The 18,166-nt window shown below is 37.1% G+C and overlaps 1 protein-coding gene across 3 annotated transcripts in view; it reads right to left on the reverse strand.

Annotated features, from left to right (window-relative positions):
- The window catches only part of GRID1 (glutamate ionotropic receptor delta type subunit 1), a 604,451-nt gene that overhangs the window by 225,799 nt on the left and 360,486 nt on the right, over positions 1 to 18,166 (reverse strand). For all 3 annotated transcript variants that reach the window (XM_061373714.1, XM_061373713.1, XM_061373715.1), the window contains one exon: positions 8,269 to 8,474. In XM_061373714.1, coding sequence (XP_061229698.1) covers positions 8,269 to 8,474 — 206 coding nt within the window. The remainder of the gene's footprint in view (positions 1 to 8,268; positions 8,475 to 18,166) is intronic.

Genomic DNA, 18,166 nt, shown 5'->3' on the forward strand with positions numbered 1-18,166 from the left:
CATCTAGTTCCAATTTCCCTGCCATTGGCAGGCACACCTTCCACTACACTAGGCTGCTCAAAGCCCTGTCCAACCTGGCCTTGAACACTTCCACTGATGGCACAGCCACAGCCTCTCTGGGCAACCTGCGCAATTGCCTCACCACCCTCACAGTAAGGAATTTCTTCCTTACATCTAATCTAAATCTCTTTCATTTCAAAGCCATGACCTCTAGCCTAAATACCCTTGTAAAACATTCTTTTTCAGTTTCCTTGTAGTCCCCCCTTAGGTACTGGAAGGCTTCTATAATGTCTCTCTGAAGCCTAATCTTCTCCAGGCTGAACAAGCCCAACTCTCTCAGCCTATCTTCATAGGAGAGGTGCTTCTGCTTTCTGATCATCTTTGTGGTCCTCCTCTAGACTCACTCCAACAGGTCCACGTCCTTCTTGTGTTGAGGGCCCCAGAGCTGAACACAGTACTCCAGGTGGGGTCTCATGAGAGAGGAACAGAGGGGAGTAATCACCTCCCTTGACCTGCTGGTCACACTTTTGATGCAGCCCAGAATACGTTTGCCTTTCTTGGCTGCAAGTGAGCATTGCCTGGTCCTGTTGAGCTTTTTGTCAACCAATGCCCCCAAATCCTTCTCCTCAGCGCTGCTTTTGATCCAGTCTCTGCCCAGCCTGTATTTGTGTTTAGGGTTGTCCTGACCTCGGTGCAAGATCTTGCACTTGGCCTTGTTGAACTTCATAAGGTTTCCCTGGGCCCACCTCTCAACACCGTCGAGGTCCCTCTGGATGATATCCATTCCCTACAGCCTGTCAACTGCACTGCATAGCTTGGTGTCATCAGCAAACTTGCTGAGGGTGCACTCAATTCCACTGTCCATGTAAAAAATTAACAAAGAAGTTAAACAGTGCTGGTCCCAATACCGAATCCTGACATTAAATTCGTGCAGAGAGCTACTTCTGGAACATACTGTATTAACGTGGGGCTGCCCTGAAAAGAGAAACCTATGAACTATGACACAGTGATACCGTAGCACAAGCACCTGCTTCAACAACATGGATGCCAGCCTCCGCATCCTATTGACTTCCACTTTACAGACTTGTCACCTTTATCAGGGCCATCCCATGTGAACAGGCTTACCTTTCACCATGCTGTTCATTTCCATACATCACAGAGAGATTGAGAAAAGATACAAATATAATAGGTAAGAAAAGTAACAATTTTCTAGACTAAAAAAACGAATGAAAAATAACAAAATAAAAATTAAGGAAGCTCATGAAGCAACGTAAAATTAAAGTACTTCAACATTATTTTTTTTTCAACCATATATTCAGCACAGTTTCCCAACATCCTTACTTGTGGATGGAAGCAAAATTTTCAGGAATTGAGTCATGTTTTAGCAACTGAACACCCATAATGAAACAAGTATCCAACAGTATACTGAGGAGTAAGTATTTGGAACAAGAGGAATGTCCAGTTCCTGAACATTTAATGATATTCAAAAATAAATGGTCCTCTATGCATGTGTTCAGTCATCAGATTCAAAATATGAACTGAAAAATTTAGTTCCTTCAGAGCACACATACTACTAATGACATTGAGTGACTTGGTAAGTGACGTGGTTTTGGCTGGGATAAAGTTAATTTTGTTCCTAGTGGCTGGTGCAGTGCTGTGTTTTGGCTTTAATCTGAGAACAGTGCTGATAACACACCAATGTTTTTAGTTGTTGCTAAGTAGCGCTTACGCTGATCAAGGACTTTTCAGTCTCTCATGCTCTGCCAGTGAGAAGAGGCACAGGAAGCTGGGAGGGAGCAGAGACAGGATACCTGACCTAAACTAGCCAAAGAGATAATCCATAACACGGCACGTCATGCTTGGCATGGAAACTGGCGGCAGCTGTCTGGAAGGCGCCAATCACTGCTTGGGGCTAAGATAGGCATTGCTTAGCAGGTGGTGAGAAATTACACTGTGTGTCATTTGCTGTTTTTTTCGGTTTGTTTTTTTTCGTTGGGTTTTGTTTGTTTGTTGGGTTTTGTTGTTATGAGTTTTCTTTTGGTTGGTTGGTTGGTGGGGGAAGGAAGTGTCATTTCTTTTTAGACTCATGAACACTGTGTAATTCTAAGATATTCCATTTCCTTTTTTTTTTTTTTTCTCTCAATTGACCCACAAAGCCTCACAAAGCTGCTATCAGTTATTGTTAGAGAGGTACTGAACTGAATGCAGGCCTCATGCTTCTCATTAGTTCAACATTCAGGTTCAAAATCTGTTTCAACATTAGTAGTGAAATAAAATAAAATAATTTTTTAAAAATCTAGAATTATCATCACTTAAACTTACCTGCACTAGTAAAAGAAGTGTCATTTACATGAAGCTATGTAAAGAATTCACATAAAGCCATTTATTCACCAAATTATTATTTCTTTTCTCCCTCTTCAAAATGCCTACAAATCTATGACTGCACATGTAAATGATCATTAGAAACATTTTCAGAGATCCCACAGCTTTCATTAATCATAGTGAAACAAAATGTGTGAGGGTTTGTGTGTGGCTTGGGGTTTCTTCTGGCCCAATTGGAAGAACCTGCTTCTACGCTAATTTATCCCATAATGTGAGGCTTTGTTTTCACTTAAGTTTTAGCAGTTTAATATGGTTTGCTTGTTTTATATTATTAATAATTAATTATAACTATTATTCTCTTTAAGCACAAAATCTTACTATATTGCAAATGCCAGCAGACAAGATTTTAGCACAGAGGAAGAAATAGAAAACCAGAGAAAGATTTAGAAAAAACAAGTCGGGTATGATTTAACTTCAACTATTGGAAGAATGTATTATTTCTACAGTTCTGTTACCAGCATTCACAAATCACTACCATCTCTTTCAACAAAGAAACTGCCTTCTAAAAATGAAAAAGGCATAATATTTTTTTCCCAAATTCTATACCAGTATTTCAAGATGTTTATGCACTGTATATAAAGCAGAGATACTGGCTAATATGCTGAATGTTCGTAACATAAATAAGAGAGCTGTATGGCAATACGACATGCCAAGTGTCAGAAAATTGTTATTAAACTTTTTTCCTGTTAACTTCTGAAATGTAAAGGCATCTGCTTCCTGTGGAAATCCATTTCATACAATTCCTTATGGGTGCAAACTGCTCAAGATGCCATAAATAATTCCTGCAGCTCCAGTTAAGTAATAGCATGTCACCAACTGCAGAAGGAAAAGAAGTCTGGAGCACTGTTCACAAAAAAGTGCCAGTTAGGAGTGCTCTGGGACTAAGGTGTTCAGCATCCTCAATGACTAGTAATGAAAAAAGGTCGAAAATCAGTGTGAAATGGCTCCACCTTAACCAAAAGCAGAAAAAAATTTTTTTTTTTTTTAATTTTTTTTTAAGGGAATAAGTCAGAATATTTGACATTAACTAGAGTAAAAATGAAACAGAAAGCAGTCCTTGCTTTCTGGTGAGGACACCTAGGTGACTGCATAAACAGGACAGAGATAAATTACAACTGTTTAGCAAAGTGTTATTCTGGAAGTTTATAGCTTCAGCTCAAATTGGAATTGCATTGATTCAGATAACCCTGCTGCAATGATACAGGGTTTTAGCATCAATTTTTAATGCAATTAATCTGCTCTCTACTTATTTGATTTTTTTTTCTTACCCTGTTTACTATACAAGCATGTAAAGAGTTCCTCTTTCAGCCTGTATGTGCAGGGGTATGCACATATACTAGCAAACTTATTGCAGTAAGCTTACTAGCCTACAGTCAAGACAGACTCAACAAGCAATGATATAATTTTCAAAGACACACCTAAATGGAAGCATTTTTCACTTCAATGAAGCTGCCAAAAAAAAACAAGCAATGCTGAGTTAAAGGTTTTGTAAACCAAAGAATTCCTTCTCTTTTTAAATCAATAACCACATGCAACTGTGTTACATCCTCCGTTTTACTGGCTTTCAAAAGTAAAGGTGGCAACACTAGAAAGCAGCATGATTAAAGTCTATAGAGTAACTGATATCACCTATGGTTTCTATGAAAAATCTCATTAAAATACATATTCCAAATAAAAAAAATGTGTTCTGCAAAGAAGATAAAAACAAACCACCACCACCACCAAGTCCTCCACAGCTAACAGCTACTGCACATTTGCAGTAGGAAACTTGAGAAATACTGAACCACAAGAACTCTTCCCCCTCTTGAAATGTACAAAGTCTGAATTTTTTCATACAACAAATGCCAACGGCAGGGAAATTAGAACTAGATGATCTGACGTGTCTTCAGAAGGACCCCTGGGTAATCTAGATCATCCTTCAAACTGTTTCAGAAAAGACTGATAGACTAAGTTAACAATTTTTTTTTTATCTAGTGGATCTCTTCTTGAACACCCTGAAGAACGACACCTCACTGACCTCTCTTGCCAGGCACTCATACAGAAGCATAGAAACATCTAGGTTGAAAAAGACCATAAATAGCACCAAGTCCAACCGTTTCCTGAGGACTGCCGATGCCTCCACTAAACCACGCCACTAAAGGCTTCATCTATGTGGTTTTTGAACACTTCCAGGGACAGAGATTCCACCGCTCCCTGGGAAGTCTGTTGTAATGCTGGATCACCCTTTTGGTGAAGAAATTTTTCCTAATACCCAATCTAAACCTCCCCTGGCGCAGCTTGAGGCTGTAACTTCTTGTCCTATCACTTGCTACTTTTTGTCTAATTAAGCTCCCCATTTTTAAGTTTGGGTCATTACTTCTTGTTAGACCACCCATGATTACCTTTAACAATTCCTCCTCTTATGTTTCTTCTCAAGTATTTATAAGTTATATTCCTTTAGGAAGGCTGTATATAGCACATTCCTGAGATCTTTCTCATTGGGTCTTGCTCTCCTATCCTTTTATTATTTTTGTCACCCCTCTCTAAACCATTTTCCATGTATTCATGTCAGGATGCAGAGTAGAGCCCTTACTGATAAAAGCAATCCACACAAATATGCCTCTACTACTTGCAACCAAAAAAACCGTCTCTATTGATAAGTGGAAGAGGCAAGTGAAGTCTTTGCAAAGAGGGAGACTTATGAGTCTCAGATCCCATGCCTGTGCCAGAACTAACAGAATAACTGAAAGTAATAAATCTTTCCATTTTTGCACGGCTACCTTTTCTTTTTTTTTTTTTTTTCTGTATATTGCCTTGCAAGGAAATCACATCTTCAAAATATGAAACAATTTTTGCTCCTACATGCATACCTATTACAATTGAGAATTCTTTTGCATATGAACTAAGCAATGGAATCAGGCCAAATATACTGGAGATTTTTGCAGGTGGAGAAGGGAACATTTTTCACAGAATTATTAAGGAGAGACACACTGTCTTTAGATTAAGTTTGTTTTAATCCCAAAGTGACCTTTTAATGGAAAACCTAGGGTAGCTAACATTTTAAAAATGCATTTACTTTCTGTTTTTTTTATAAAGGCTGATTCCATATTTATACTTCTAACACTGAAAAGATTTTTTTCCCCTCTATTCTTACAAACAAAGCAACTTTATGGAAGAATAATAAGCTTTGAAAACTTATGAAATGTCTGTAATTTCTGTTGTCCCAAGTTTGACACATGACAGAAACAGGCATTGAGGATGCGAAGTCAGTAAAGTGAAAATGATGCCTAAACAAAAATTTAAGAAATAATTCTAAAACTGAGGAGAGAGAATTTCAAAAGTTTCACATATGACATGTCAGAGTGCCCTAACTCTGTGCATCAAGTCAGATGAGATCACCCAAGAGATAAGCAGGGATAAAATCTGTATCCACACATTTAGCAGGAAAAATATATCACTTGCAATATTGAAAGAGACAAAATAAATCTTGTTCTAGCTTCTAACGACTGACATCTATAACTTTTGCTAAGAAAAATTTGTCAAAAACATTTCCATCACAGTTCATACTTCAGAGACTGTCCAAGAAAATCTCTTATTTTTGTTTGGCATTCCCCAAGAGTTTTCATGTGCAACACCTGGCTTTTATGATTCTATGTTATTAGCTAATGGACTTTAATAAGATCTAGTTTTTCAGATATTTTTCCCCTGCTACAAAATATCAGCTCAGCAAAACCAAAACTTAATAAGAAACCTCTTTTTCACATGGAACTTTCCATTTCCAGAAATTAATGGAAACAAAATTTTAAATCCAATTTATTCTCTTTATTCTTAAGTTCTTATTTGTAATTTGAGCTAAAATAGAAAAGATTAAAATCATATACCCCAAATTTAAAAATGAACTGTGTTAATTTTCTTCTTGGGTTACTACTTACATATTTTAGAGACATACGTATTTTTTCAAAACAGAAAAGGGAAATTGTTTCAGAACCTCAAACAACTTCCAAGGAGGAGGAGCTGGACTGGTAACAATATTATTCAGTATATAGCTATACAGTACCTATAGCATGAAATATTTACTAACTGTGGAAATAAGTAAACGCATCGAATGCACTTACTGCTGCATGTTATGAATTATGTATTTCTGTAATCTACTAAGAATACCAATTTCATTTAAGCTGAAAGTTGTTATTCTAGACTCTCTGGAATTGTGCTGTAGATAATTAGTTGAGGAATCACAGTTATCACAAGCCTCCATGAAATGTAAGCCCAGCCTCTGCTAGTGAAGGAATCTTCCCTAAACCTTGCACCTCACAGCTTAAGTCTTTTGAGAGTTCCTTTCTAAGATGTAAATTTTCTTTTTATAAAGCTTTTCTGAATCAATTGAGATTCAATATAAGAAGATTGCCAAATAAATTACTTTTCATTTCTGCCCACAGTTAAACTCCTGCAAGGACCTGGAAATATATCAGGATCATTAGCGTTAATGCCTATAATACACACTGCTTTAAGGTGAAGTGAGTAGTAAAACAGTTTAATACATTAGTCCCTACTCTTGAGGCCCGCAGGGTCCTCACAGTGCATGCATGTAACTCTCATGGACATTTCTGAAGCCCTATGCACTCAAGGGGGACAGACTTTCTACCCATCTTGGGTCTCAATAAAACATGTGTTGATGCCTTTCCAATACCTGGTTTGGATACTTTGTTAGGACTCACTGTAAAACTAAGCAATGTGTATTTTTGCCAGAAGCCTACTATGAAGCAAATAAAACCACTGACTGAGCTGCATATAGCTTACTGTACTTTGAGGGCAAGTACTCCCTGATTCCCCTACTGAAAATGTCTGTGTATGCACAAACACAAGTAGAATTCGTGCCTGTACTTAGTCTTTCCCAGCTACCCATTTGCCTAATTTATTTACCATAAAATTTACCCTATTGACTTAAAAATCACCGATGAACATAAATGTGGAGAATTTACTTATGCTGGTATGATTAAAAAAACCCCACACCTTAATGAGCTAGTTTAACTTGATTTTTTTTTAATTTTTTTTTTTTTAATACAGCAGGCTTTGATGCAGCAAAATTGATAATTGGAAACAGGCTTCATCCAAAGTTTAATTTATTGTGTCAGTATTATTCCTGGTTAGTTAAAATAAAAAGAATTAAAACAACCTACTTCATTGCCAAATTCCTAGCTAATGAATACACATAAACTTATACTGAGGATCCAATTCTCATGCACAACGCTGATATATAAAACATTGTAGAATAGTTAATCATTTAATATTTAAAAAGCTAGCTAAAACTAGTTCATGCCAAAAATTAGCCCACAGCACAATATTAATTACAAGTTTGCCCAACAGCTACCTCCCTGCCCTATTTAGCATACGTGATTTCAAGGAACCATTAAGGAAAGAAAAAAAAGACAAACACATAATTCCTACTTCATACTTTATAAACAACTCTGTGACTCAGCTTGCAAACATCAATAACATGCCATTTTAATATGAATTTGAAGACTTCCACAGTAAAGATGACTCAGGCACATTATATTTCTTTTCTAATAGACTATAGTAGATGTTCTTGTCACTTGTCAACAGTTATTGAAATCCAGGTCTAAAATCCAGGTATGGAAGATGACCAGAAAAATAGAATTGTCCCATAAATCTGCCTATTATACTAAGAGGGCCCACCTGGCCCATGCTGTCACAGTTTGCATTAACCACAAAGTATGCATTACATGGAGTACCTGTTATTTCCGTTCCCTGGCACTAAAGTCTGGCAGTCTTATTTGACATTTACCAAACAGCATTGTCAAAATCTACCACTTCAGAAAATGTGGCAAGGTGTCACATAAGTCATCATATATGTTCCTGAAATGTTAATGATAAAAACCATGCACTGACCTCATTAATAAAAGTCTGGGCTCCCCGTGGGCTTAGGAGTAAGACAGCCCTTCGCAATGTGTCCCGATAGCGGTTCAGCTCTTCTGTTTTCATGGTAGTGAAAAGGTTGGCAAAGACTCTGCTGATGTTCCTGTCCACTTTTTGTAATGACACATCAAGTCCCAGTCTTGAGGCCTGATCAAGAAATCCCTGCAGTCCACGTATATCTGCAACACAGGAGAGGGGGCGGGGAGAGCGGGGTAGGAGAGGAAAAAAAAAAAGAACTGCTGCATCAACCTTCACCAATTAGGCAAATATCTCTAATTAGGTGGAAAAAGACTGTTTATTACTTTTTATTCCTGTACTGCTGTCAGGAGAAGAGTATTCCATCTTAGAATCATAGAATAGTTAGGGTTGGAAAGGACCTTAAGATCATCAAGTTTCAACCCCCCTGCCATGGGCAGGGACACCTTTCTCTAAACCAGATCACCCAAGGCCTCGTCCAGCCTGGCCTTGAACACTGCCAGGGGTGGAGCATTCACAACCTCCCTGGGCAACCTATTCCAGTGCCTCACCACCCTAACAGGAAAGAATTTCCTCCTTATATCCAATCTAACCTTGCCCTGTTTAAGTTTTAACCCATTACCCCTTGTCCTATCACTACAGTCCCTACCACAGCTCCCTTTCATAGATAGTGCTTAACAGGGAAATTCTATCAATTACCTTTCCCCGGAAAACTCTGAATGTCTCTTTGGAAGAGCCAGTTCATGTATTTGGGTGGCTGTATGTAACTCCCCAGAAGCTCAAGGCCCCAGGGCCTAACACTGCACAAACAAAAAGACAGTCTGACACCAACAATATCACTGTTCAAATGCAGAAACCCAGGAACAGCAGGGAGACAAATCACTCACTCCTAAGCTTCTCTCCTTCCACCATAACTTGCCTTAACTAAGATTATGCCTGCTTTTTCCAAGAAAAAAATGACAGTATCCAGAACATACCCTTCCTTTTGACCCATTTTTAATCTCTCCTTTAAATAACTTACCTAACCAGGAGTTTACCATTAACCTGTGGACCTACGAAACCACACACAAAGACCCAGACTATTAGGATATATTGAAGGTTAAAAAAAAAATAAAAATAATAAAAAAAAAAAAAACCAAAACCAAAACCCAAAGCTTTCAGTAGGGGAAATGCTGCAAATGAGCACTTTCAAAGCCTGTTCCATTGACCTCTGTCCCTCAACTTCAAGCTGACTGAAAAAAAAGGTATTTCCCTAATCACATTTGTTAGGACACTAGTATGGAAGAACACACATTTCGTATTATGTTCACGATGAAATCTGTTTGTTCAAACTGTGCTCTATCTTAGTGACTTTCAGCTTTTTTCTGTAATAAATGTCTGAGGTTTTATTTTGCAGTGGAATTTAGAGCAAGAAAAAGGTCAAAGCTTATAGTGAACCAGGTTGCTTTCAAAATTGACAGTGACCCAATCACAGCTGTACCATGTCACTAGCAGCCCTTAATTTTATGTGAAGCATATATAATTTGCCTTGAATAAGAAAGCTTTTATTCCCCTTTTCTCACATTCCTTTCTCACACTTTTATCATCAAACATCATCTCATGGGTGAAGCTCAATGGTGTAGGTTACATTACATTCATAAATCTCACAATAAACCCCACACTTCAGAAAACTTGACTGTAACTCTAATGATCTCTATTACAAACTACATTGTAACAACTGGTGGGTTGGGTTTTTTTTTTAATCCTGGAAATAACCATTTGATCAAATTCTACGTCTCAATACCACAGACACCGTCAAAGTCAGGAGACTGAAAACCAGTCTGATTCAAGTCAGTAGCATTCCTCGATGCCCCATCTGAGAGGGCTGTTAGACCATCACCAACCTTGGCATTGCATGGCCATAGAATATACATTTGAAGTTCTCTTTTCTATCTCTAAAAACCATTGTATGAGACATGATACAAGTAACATCTTGCAAGAACACACCAGTGAAAGAATTCAGCTCATGTACAAGCACAATATACTGGAGCCAACAATGTAACAATCAAACAATAGATCCAAAAGGAAAACAGTGAAATTTAGGCTGAGTAGCTTTGTACTTCTACCCAAACATGGGAATGCCTGTTAATATGATAACTTCAGCTTCAGAAAATAGCTCATTTACAGAGAAACGTCAGAAAGGAAATTAAGCTAGGGATGTGCCAACCACAGCAGACTCTTTACTGCCTTTTTAACTCAAGCTTAGTTGATAAGATTATCATTTCAGCCAGCCCCACCATCAGGAAAGGTGTACTCAAGAGGGTCTTGCTAGTGACTTAGGCAAGTCTATAGCAGTTTTATCACAATGACAAATACCTACTAGATTTGCTTACTGTATAAAATCCTGAGTCACTGAGGAAAGCAAGGGGTTTATTGTTATGCAGGCAGTTCTGGAAAATGCCGGAGGACTTCAGAGGTCTAGAACTGCTCAATGTTGCAGATGTGCTGAAATAATGACAGTGACAAACAACTATTGTTTACAGGTCAAAGTATTTTACTGAAGTTGTCAAGCTAAGTTTGTATTTTGCTAATTTAAATTCAGTAAACTAGCATTCATTGCTATACCTTTGCTCACTATATGGATTGATGATACATGAAACACTAAGATTTTTCTTTTAATTATGTCAGTCCTTCAAAATTACTGCAGTGCCTGACAAGCAGTAAGAAAATTCCCTTTTTTATAGTTTAGTAATGACTCGTCTTTTTGTGCAAGCACCTGAAGTTATCACTGCACAAAGAAAATCTGTTTACAAAAGAGTAACTGTGCTGATGTTGCTCTAGGTTTCTTTTCCATTATCTCTTGGCTGCCCTGCTGAACTACTGGTTAGAAATTATTGTTGCAGACCAGTGCAAAATGCTCGATGCATATGATAAGAATATTTGGTCTTGGAAGGATATCTTGTATTCCCTTATAAATTTTTACCCCCAAGGAAACCAGACTATTTCCCAGTTTGAAAAAGTGAAAGAATTCAGACTTTTTCCAGCTTGAGAATAAAACAAACTTTGAGATGGAAGAGACTGCCCAAGCTCAAGTGTACAAGCACAATCTGTCAGTTTCTCACAGATAGAAGAGAATGTGAATTTATTCAGTGTTGGCAATTAGAATTAACTGCATGGCTGTATCTTCCTGAATGCTGACATGCTCGTTCTTACATGACACTAGGGAGGAGGAGAAGGCTTGGTGGGAATTCAGAGGAGGAAGCAGGAACTGAAGGGAAGTGTTTCCAGAAGTGACTATTTTAGGTGCCTATAGAATGGATTTTTTTCACAAATAATTATTTGCAGGCATTACTAACAGGATAATAATTTATTAAAATGTATCAGTACATAAATGCACAAACACATGCACATATGCAGGAGCATCTGCTTATAAATCATAATAAATTAAGATTGGTTTTATTTTATTTTACATATCGCATATGAAAGTGAGCTTGATGCCCTCATTTTTTTCTCCTCCATTTAGATCTCCTCCATGTAGATCAGAAATCCATGCAACATAAAAGAAAAACTGAGCTTTGTTCAATGACAGCTCAAACAGAAATATTGATAGAAACAGTAATGGATTTCTTTCCATTTCTCATAATTTAGAACAGTTAATTCTTTATTTTCTTCAGTACCAAAGGAGCTGTAAAATTGTAAAATTTAGAGAATTGAATAAAAATAAAGGATTCTATAAATGCTTTTGTCTGTTAAAATAATGTACTTTGTCTCTGGTAGTCTCAACAGTGGCCTTTTATTAAAAAGTTCAGATTCTAGCATTAGAGAGTTATCCTGAACTGTTGCTAATAAAATAATTCCTTGTGCCCATTTATTTCTTACTTTATAGGAAAGTACAGCAAATCCAAACTCAATCACAGTAAAACACTTCTGTCTGAACATCTGACAAAAGAAAGACCAGTCTGCTGTAACTACACAACCTACAGCTATCTCTGTCTTCAGTTTTCTAACTAGTTGCTTTTACTCAGGTGTAGTCTACATTCAACCATAAAAATAACATAGTACTATTTTAATCATCTAATTGCCTACCTGATTTTCACATGTTCAACATGCAGAATTTCAGAGACAATATTTGAAAATTTCTCTGTAAGGAACATCAGTTTCTTGAAGATGATGCAACACCTGCACTCCAGAAGGAAAATGAATGCACCCTATACAGAAGGCACCTGGGTAAGCATTTCTCTAAAAGTGATCTGTAAAACCATATAATAATTGGATATGTTTATAATACTCCAGTGCCAACCACAACCATGTAAAATTAGGTTGGAATTGGCGTTAACCCTCTAGAGCTTCGTAAGAAAAGCAAACTTCTTTTGAACTTTGTATCTCTTCTGTTACATGTGGCTGGAGAGAGAATTTCTGTGACTGAGAGCCTTCTTCCTAAGGGGCAGATACAACATATGTTCAGGTCTGACAACAGAAAAATGAGGCAATTGCTTAGATAACTATTACAAGGAAGGAAGGAAAGCCTTGATGCACTGCTAAGATACTAATTTTGTCGCTCTGACTACAAAACTAATGCTCGCCATTAAAAAAGGGGGCTTACTGAACTATAAGGAATAATAAAATGGAGGTTAGGCTGCTCACTGCACTGGTTGACCAGAAAACAAAAATGTAAGAATAGTACTAAATGTGGCATTAGCTACCTATATGCTTATTGCCATCTACAAAATAATTCTTTCATTATCTACAATCTTGCTTATATTAAAAAAAAAAAAAAGTTTGCAGTCTACCACAGAATTTATCTTTAATAAATTCACACAATCCAATTCTAGGCCTTGACACTAAGCTTTAAGCTATTATTCTTCTGTGAAACAGCTGTGTGGTTGGGCACAGCTGGCCTTTAAGGATGGCTCATTGTAGAAAGAAATTTCCAGGAGGTAGAGCACATTATATCCTCTTTTCAACACCAGTTCCTAACCCCACTTGACAGAGACAGAGGCAGCACATGGCCATGAAACATTTTACTTTGGGTAGAAAACAGCTGGAAGCAAACTGAAGTATGGAGCTGAAGGCAAGGCTAAAGAAGCACCAAGAAATAAAATTCACACATACTTTCATTCTTATCCATCACCAAGTAAATTCTGTGAGGACTGAAGTATTGTCTCTAAGCTCTATTTTCAAATGACCCATACTTACAAGTTTTTAAGATGAAAAAAGTAAATAAGTGTGAAAAACAATTAGATCAGGTAGGAATTGCTGGTATTTTTGGTTTTCTTATTTGCAGATTGTAGGCTCTACACTTCATACTTTTTTCCAAGTGTTAGTTTTATTTGAGCACTATCTTGGTGATATATTTAAAGTAGTGAAAAGAGTTTAATTATTTTAATATTAACCCACTTATTCACCTTTCCCAATAATTTAGAAACACTATCAAGGGATTTTTCCTTTTAATTAAGCTCCAAGAGAAGACAAAAAATGACTATTTCTTACCTTTAATACAAAGATTTTCTGCTTTAATGTAGGCTTACCTCTCTTAACTGCAAACTGGATGGAATACTTCCCACTTATTTTTCCATTTCTTAAGAAAGAATAGAATAAACATTCTAGGATTCACCAATATGGAAGATAACCTATAAACACTCTGAAACTAGTTTCCATTTCAGTTTCATGGGTTTAATTCATTATATCTTTACACTGTCTCTCATCCCTAATTTTTGCAACTGCAATTTGTTTACATAAGAAATTAGGAATAATAAAATTTGTGTAGAAACAGAGACGCGCATCCTGATGATTAGACGCCTGCTGAATTGTAAGCTTTCTCAGTGAACGATTTTGAAGGACATTTTGAGTCCTTGTTACAGATAATAACCTACTTGAAGGATCTGAATATACTCTAGTATTTTAGGAAACTAAAAGTGGGCATACTTCAGAAGTTGCTCTTATTCTTAAGTTAATAACAAAATTCTCTCCCTTCAAACAATAGAGCAAAGAATACTATTTATGCTTCCAAAAGGGAATTATTGTGTCCAAATCATCTAGAAGAACCAGACTTTGAGAAAGCACTGAAAATCTGAACCTAAAATACTGATAATATGATTTCAACTGTTCAGAGTCATTAGACCAGGGAGTCTGCTACAATAGGTATGACCGCATTAATATTAAAATGTAGATGCTCACTGCATCTACAGATCCTAGTGCAAAACTGAAGTGATATTAGTAATGTATGTTTTCTACTTTTATATTTTTTTCCTTTGTTCTTACAATCTCTCTTCAAACATGTCACATCTCTTTCCCACCTACCGCATTCCCTCATGTGTCTGCCTGCATATTCCCACAATCAGTGCTAATGTAATTGCTATCAGCCAGATAATTTTTCTACAAACATTAGAACTCAGATTTTCAAAACAATGTCTGTGATTTAGTCACTTCATTCCTAATTTTCACTTCAAAAACTTGTTGCTAAAACGTCTTTGTTACCTTCTTGCATGCTTTTATATACACCAAAGCTCACAGTTAACACCTCTGCAATCATATCTCATTTTCTTTATTTTCTAAGAAAATAAGCCAGTAACTGGGTAAGTTATTTACATATAATGGCTAGTACAATAGCTAGTACAATAAACCAATTAAATTGGATTTTTCTGTTATTCAGCTTAGATAAGATACCTGTACCAGATGAGACCAGACGAGAAGCTCTGCTGAGCTCCATGTATTTCTGACAAACATAATGTAGAACAGAAGCAGTCATGGAGTGATACCTCTCTTTAACATTCTCCCAGCAGTTAACAATTCACAGTGCATGGTATTCCTCACGTAGGTGTGGTCTTTATGTACTTCCAGGCACTACCCTGGTGTACTTCCACATTGTGACCCCCAATGGCTTTCTCCTGGTGTACTTCCACATTGTAACCCCCAATGGCTTTCTCCTCCTCAGAATAGTAGTTTCCCTTTAAAGCAGTGTAAACTATGAGCATCCAGTATTAACTTAGATATTTTCAGAATCTCACTGAACTCTCTCCCATTTTTCACTTTTCTCTCCTGGAAAATTCTACCAACGCTGATCAAACACAAAGCAATGTACTAGCACCTGCACTGCCTGACCAAAAGGGCATTGCATACTGGCATACAGACCTAGAAGATATGTAGCTTCTTCTCAAAGAGATGAGAGAAAAGCAAGAAATCAGATATTTCTGGAAAGAATAAAGCAGGCTATCAGAAATGTAAACTTTGAAAAATACAGAAAATATTGATTTACCATTTAAGTCTAGCTCACAGGATGACATTTGATCACCTCCCTGCAGAAACTGAAAATCTTACCACAGCTGTCTTGACACAAGCATCAGGACTAATCAAATGAGAAGGTCTACTCAGAGCCCCTTATGATATCAGCCGAAAATTGTATAATGGCTGCAGAAATTTTTGTTGGGCACTTATACTGCCTGCATCGACTTTGTTATCAGGTTTTTAGTTATGAAAAGGGCTTTGAATAGAAGCAAACCATAGGTATTGGTAATCTTCACTCCTGAGCAGACTGGAAAAGGACATAACGTACCATAAAGCCAGATGTGTTGCATATACAAACAGATGTTTTCAGATTCAATTTATCATAGAAGGCAGGCATCACTATCAAAAATATTTAAAAGTTACTCTGCACAACTGATGCTTCATACCCAAACCAGCTGATTCAGTCTGAAGCTAACTGGAGCTTCCCAGGAGGCCCAGCAGGCACAACAACCTTTTAAAGGCTACACAGCCTTTTTGCATTTAGCATGAAAGGTCAACTACAGGCCTCTCCTGCTGGATGCTAACACTTAACATTCGAAAGCACAAAGTGAAACCACCTCAGGAAATTCATTGGTGTTGGAAAAAATGTGGACATATGCTACAATTGATGTAAAAACAAAACTCCCTGACGAACCAGCAATTCTGTTCAAATCATCCATTTAATTCTTCCAAGTGCAATAATTGCCAACTGTTTGACCAATGGTAAACTACTCAAATAAGCTGCAATAGTTTCTCACCTCACTACTGCTGTTAATATGTTAAAATTCTTTTAAAGACACTGTTCAGTGTTACTGCTGTATCTTCTGAGAAAAAAAGATTGATGCATTGACAGAAACTGTGCTTGTGATGACATATATCCTATGTTTAAACAATATATGTCTTTCACCTAAACTATATTAATTACTGCATTAAATTACTGAGCTTAATATTTGCTATGGTTGAGTACAAGCAATTCTAAACATCTATCCATCAGTACATTAGGAATATATATCTTACATCTTTTAGAGGGCTGAGATGCACCTTCCCAAAGCCATGTTATTTTACATGAGCATCCAAATTAATAGTATTGGGATTATAAGATTGTCTGTTTTAACAGAAATGCAGTTGTTACTGTTAGGGAGCTTTTACTGTACTGTAAGTTTGGTTATTGTACTTTGACACATGAAGTATGTCCTTAATAAATAATACTGGTCTCCCTAAACTAGGGATAAGCAAATACAAATAAGCACATCTTGAAACAACCTAAATGTGCAAAGGGAATGCCTCAAATAGAAAAATTCTCACCTCTGAGAAAAACAGAAGTTAACCTGAGAATTTGAGATTCATTCTGTGTGTGTGCAGCTAACTGTCCAGGTAGAAGCACATCCCTTTGATTTTAATGGAATTTCAGAGTAAGTCTCCCTCTTGTTTAAATCAACTTTAAATACTACACGTTCTGATCTTAAGAGAGACTGCAATAAAACTACTGGAGATGAAGAAATTAAATTCCCCCTTGAGGAAAGGCTACTGGCACAAAGTCCTTATTTTTTATATATATGTAACGATAATTATTGCTTGCATTTATACAACACCTTTCAGCTAAGGATCTCAACGTACTTTATAAACGCCTGTACGTATAATAAAGTATATCCTATAAATACACATTATAGGAGCTAGTTGCTGTTATACTTACTTAACTACGTGTCAACAGGCAATAATTCAATTCTGTATGAGAAACCTTCTCTCACTGAAGTATTTCTGTAGATTCAATTAAAAGCCAGGTGCCCTGGGCACAAAACTAGCAGAAAGGTCATCAGAGCTGCTAGCTTTCATGTTGCTGACACCATCTAAGGATGGAGTCTTCACTAAGGAAATGGGAAATGCCTTTAAGGTTATTATTTCTCTACCAGTCTCTGATTTTGGACAATCAAGTCCTTACTGATGTCACTTGTTTACTCTCTTGAATCTTCTACACTGAGAAATCTAGATGTCTCTTTGGCAGATGCCATGGTTTCACTCCATCACTCTCTTTTCAGAGCATTCTGTACAAAGTGGTACAGTGGCACTGAATCCATACCTTGTCTTGACCGAGTCAGCGCCAGGCTGCAAATATCATTAAGGCTTTGTGTCACCACACCACATGCACCATACAGGTGCCAACTCAACAGGGAGCCTGAGCATGGTACTGAGCAGCACAGAGATCACCTGCCCTTGGCAAGCCTATCCTGAACTACTTGGCTGATGTTTGGTCACCTGCTGGCAAGCTAAGGACAACAGGAACACCTGACCAATCTTTATTTTACTTACAAAGTGTCCTTACTTATCAGGCTGTAATGAGGATAGTGGTATTGAAAGTTTAATTTATTTGAATTTGAAAAATTAGAAAAATTGTGTACTCTTCAATTTCCTATTTCTTTTAAAGCTCATTTTTGCAATGCAGCCTCTGTAAAACCACACAAAAAATGCAAGAGGATACAAAAATCAATGACAGACTCCTCTCTTCTCCACTGTTTTCTGTTAAAAGCAAGATGAGAAGAATCCCTACTGAGATAATAAATCTCTTAAAGGGAGCTGGAGGGAGTTGAAAAAAAAACTAAGTTCATGTCACATATAATGACCAGCAATTAGTCCCTCTTGTACGAATATGCCAATA

Source organism: Neopsephotus bourkii, unplaced genomic scaffold (assembly GCF_033783945.1).
Source record: "Neopsephotus bourkii isolate Nb327-2 ecotype Australia unplaced genomic scaffold, CSIRO-AGI_Nbou_v1 NB_1634, whole genome shotgun sequence".
NCBI lineage: Eukaryota > Metazoa > Chordata > Aves > Psittaciformes > Psittacidae > Neopsephotus > Neopsephotus bourkii.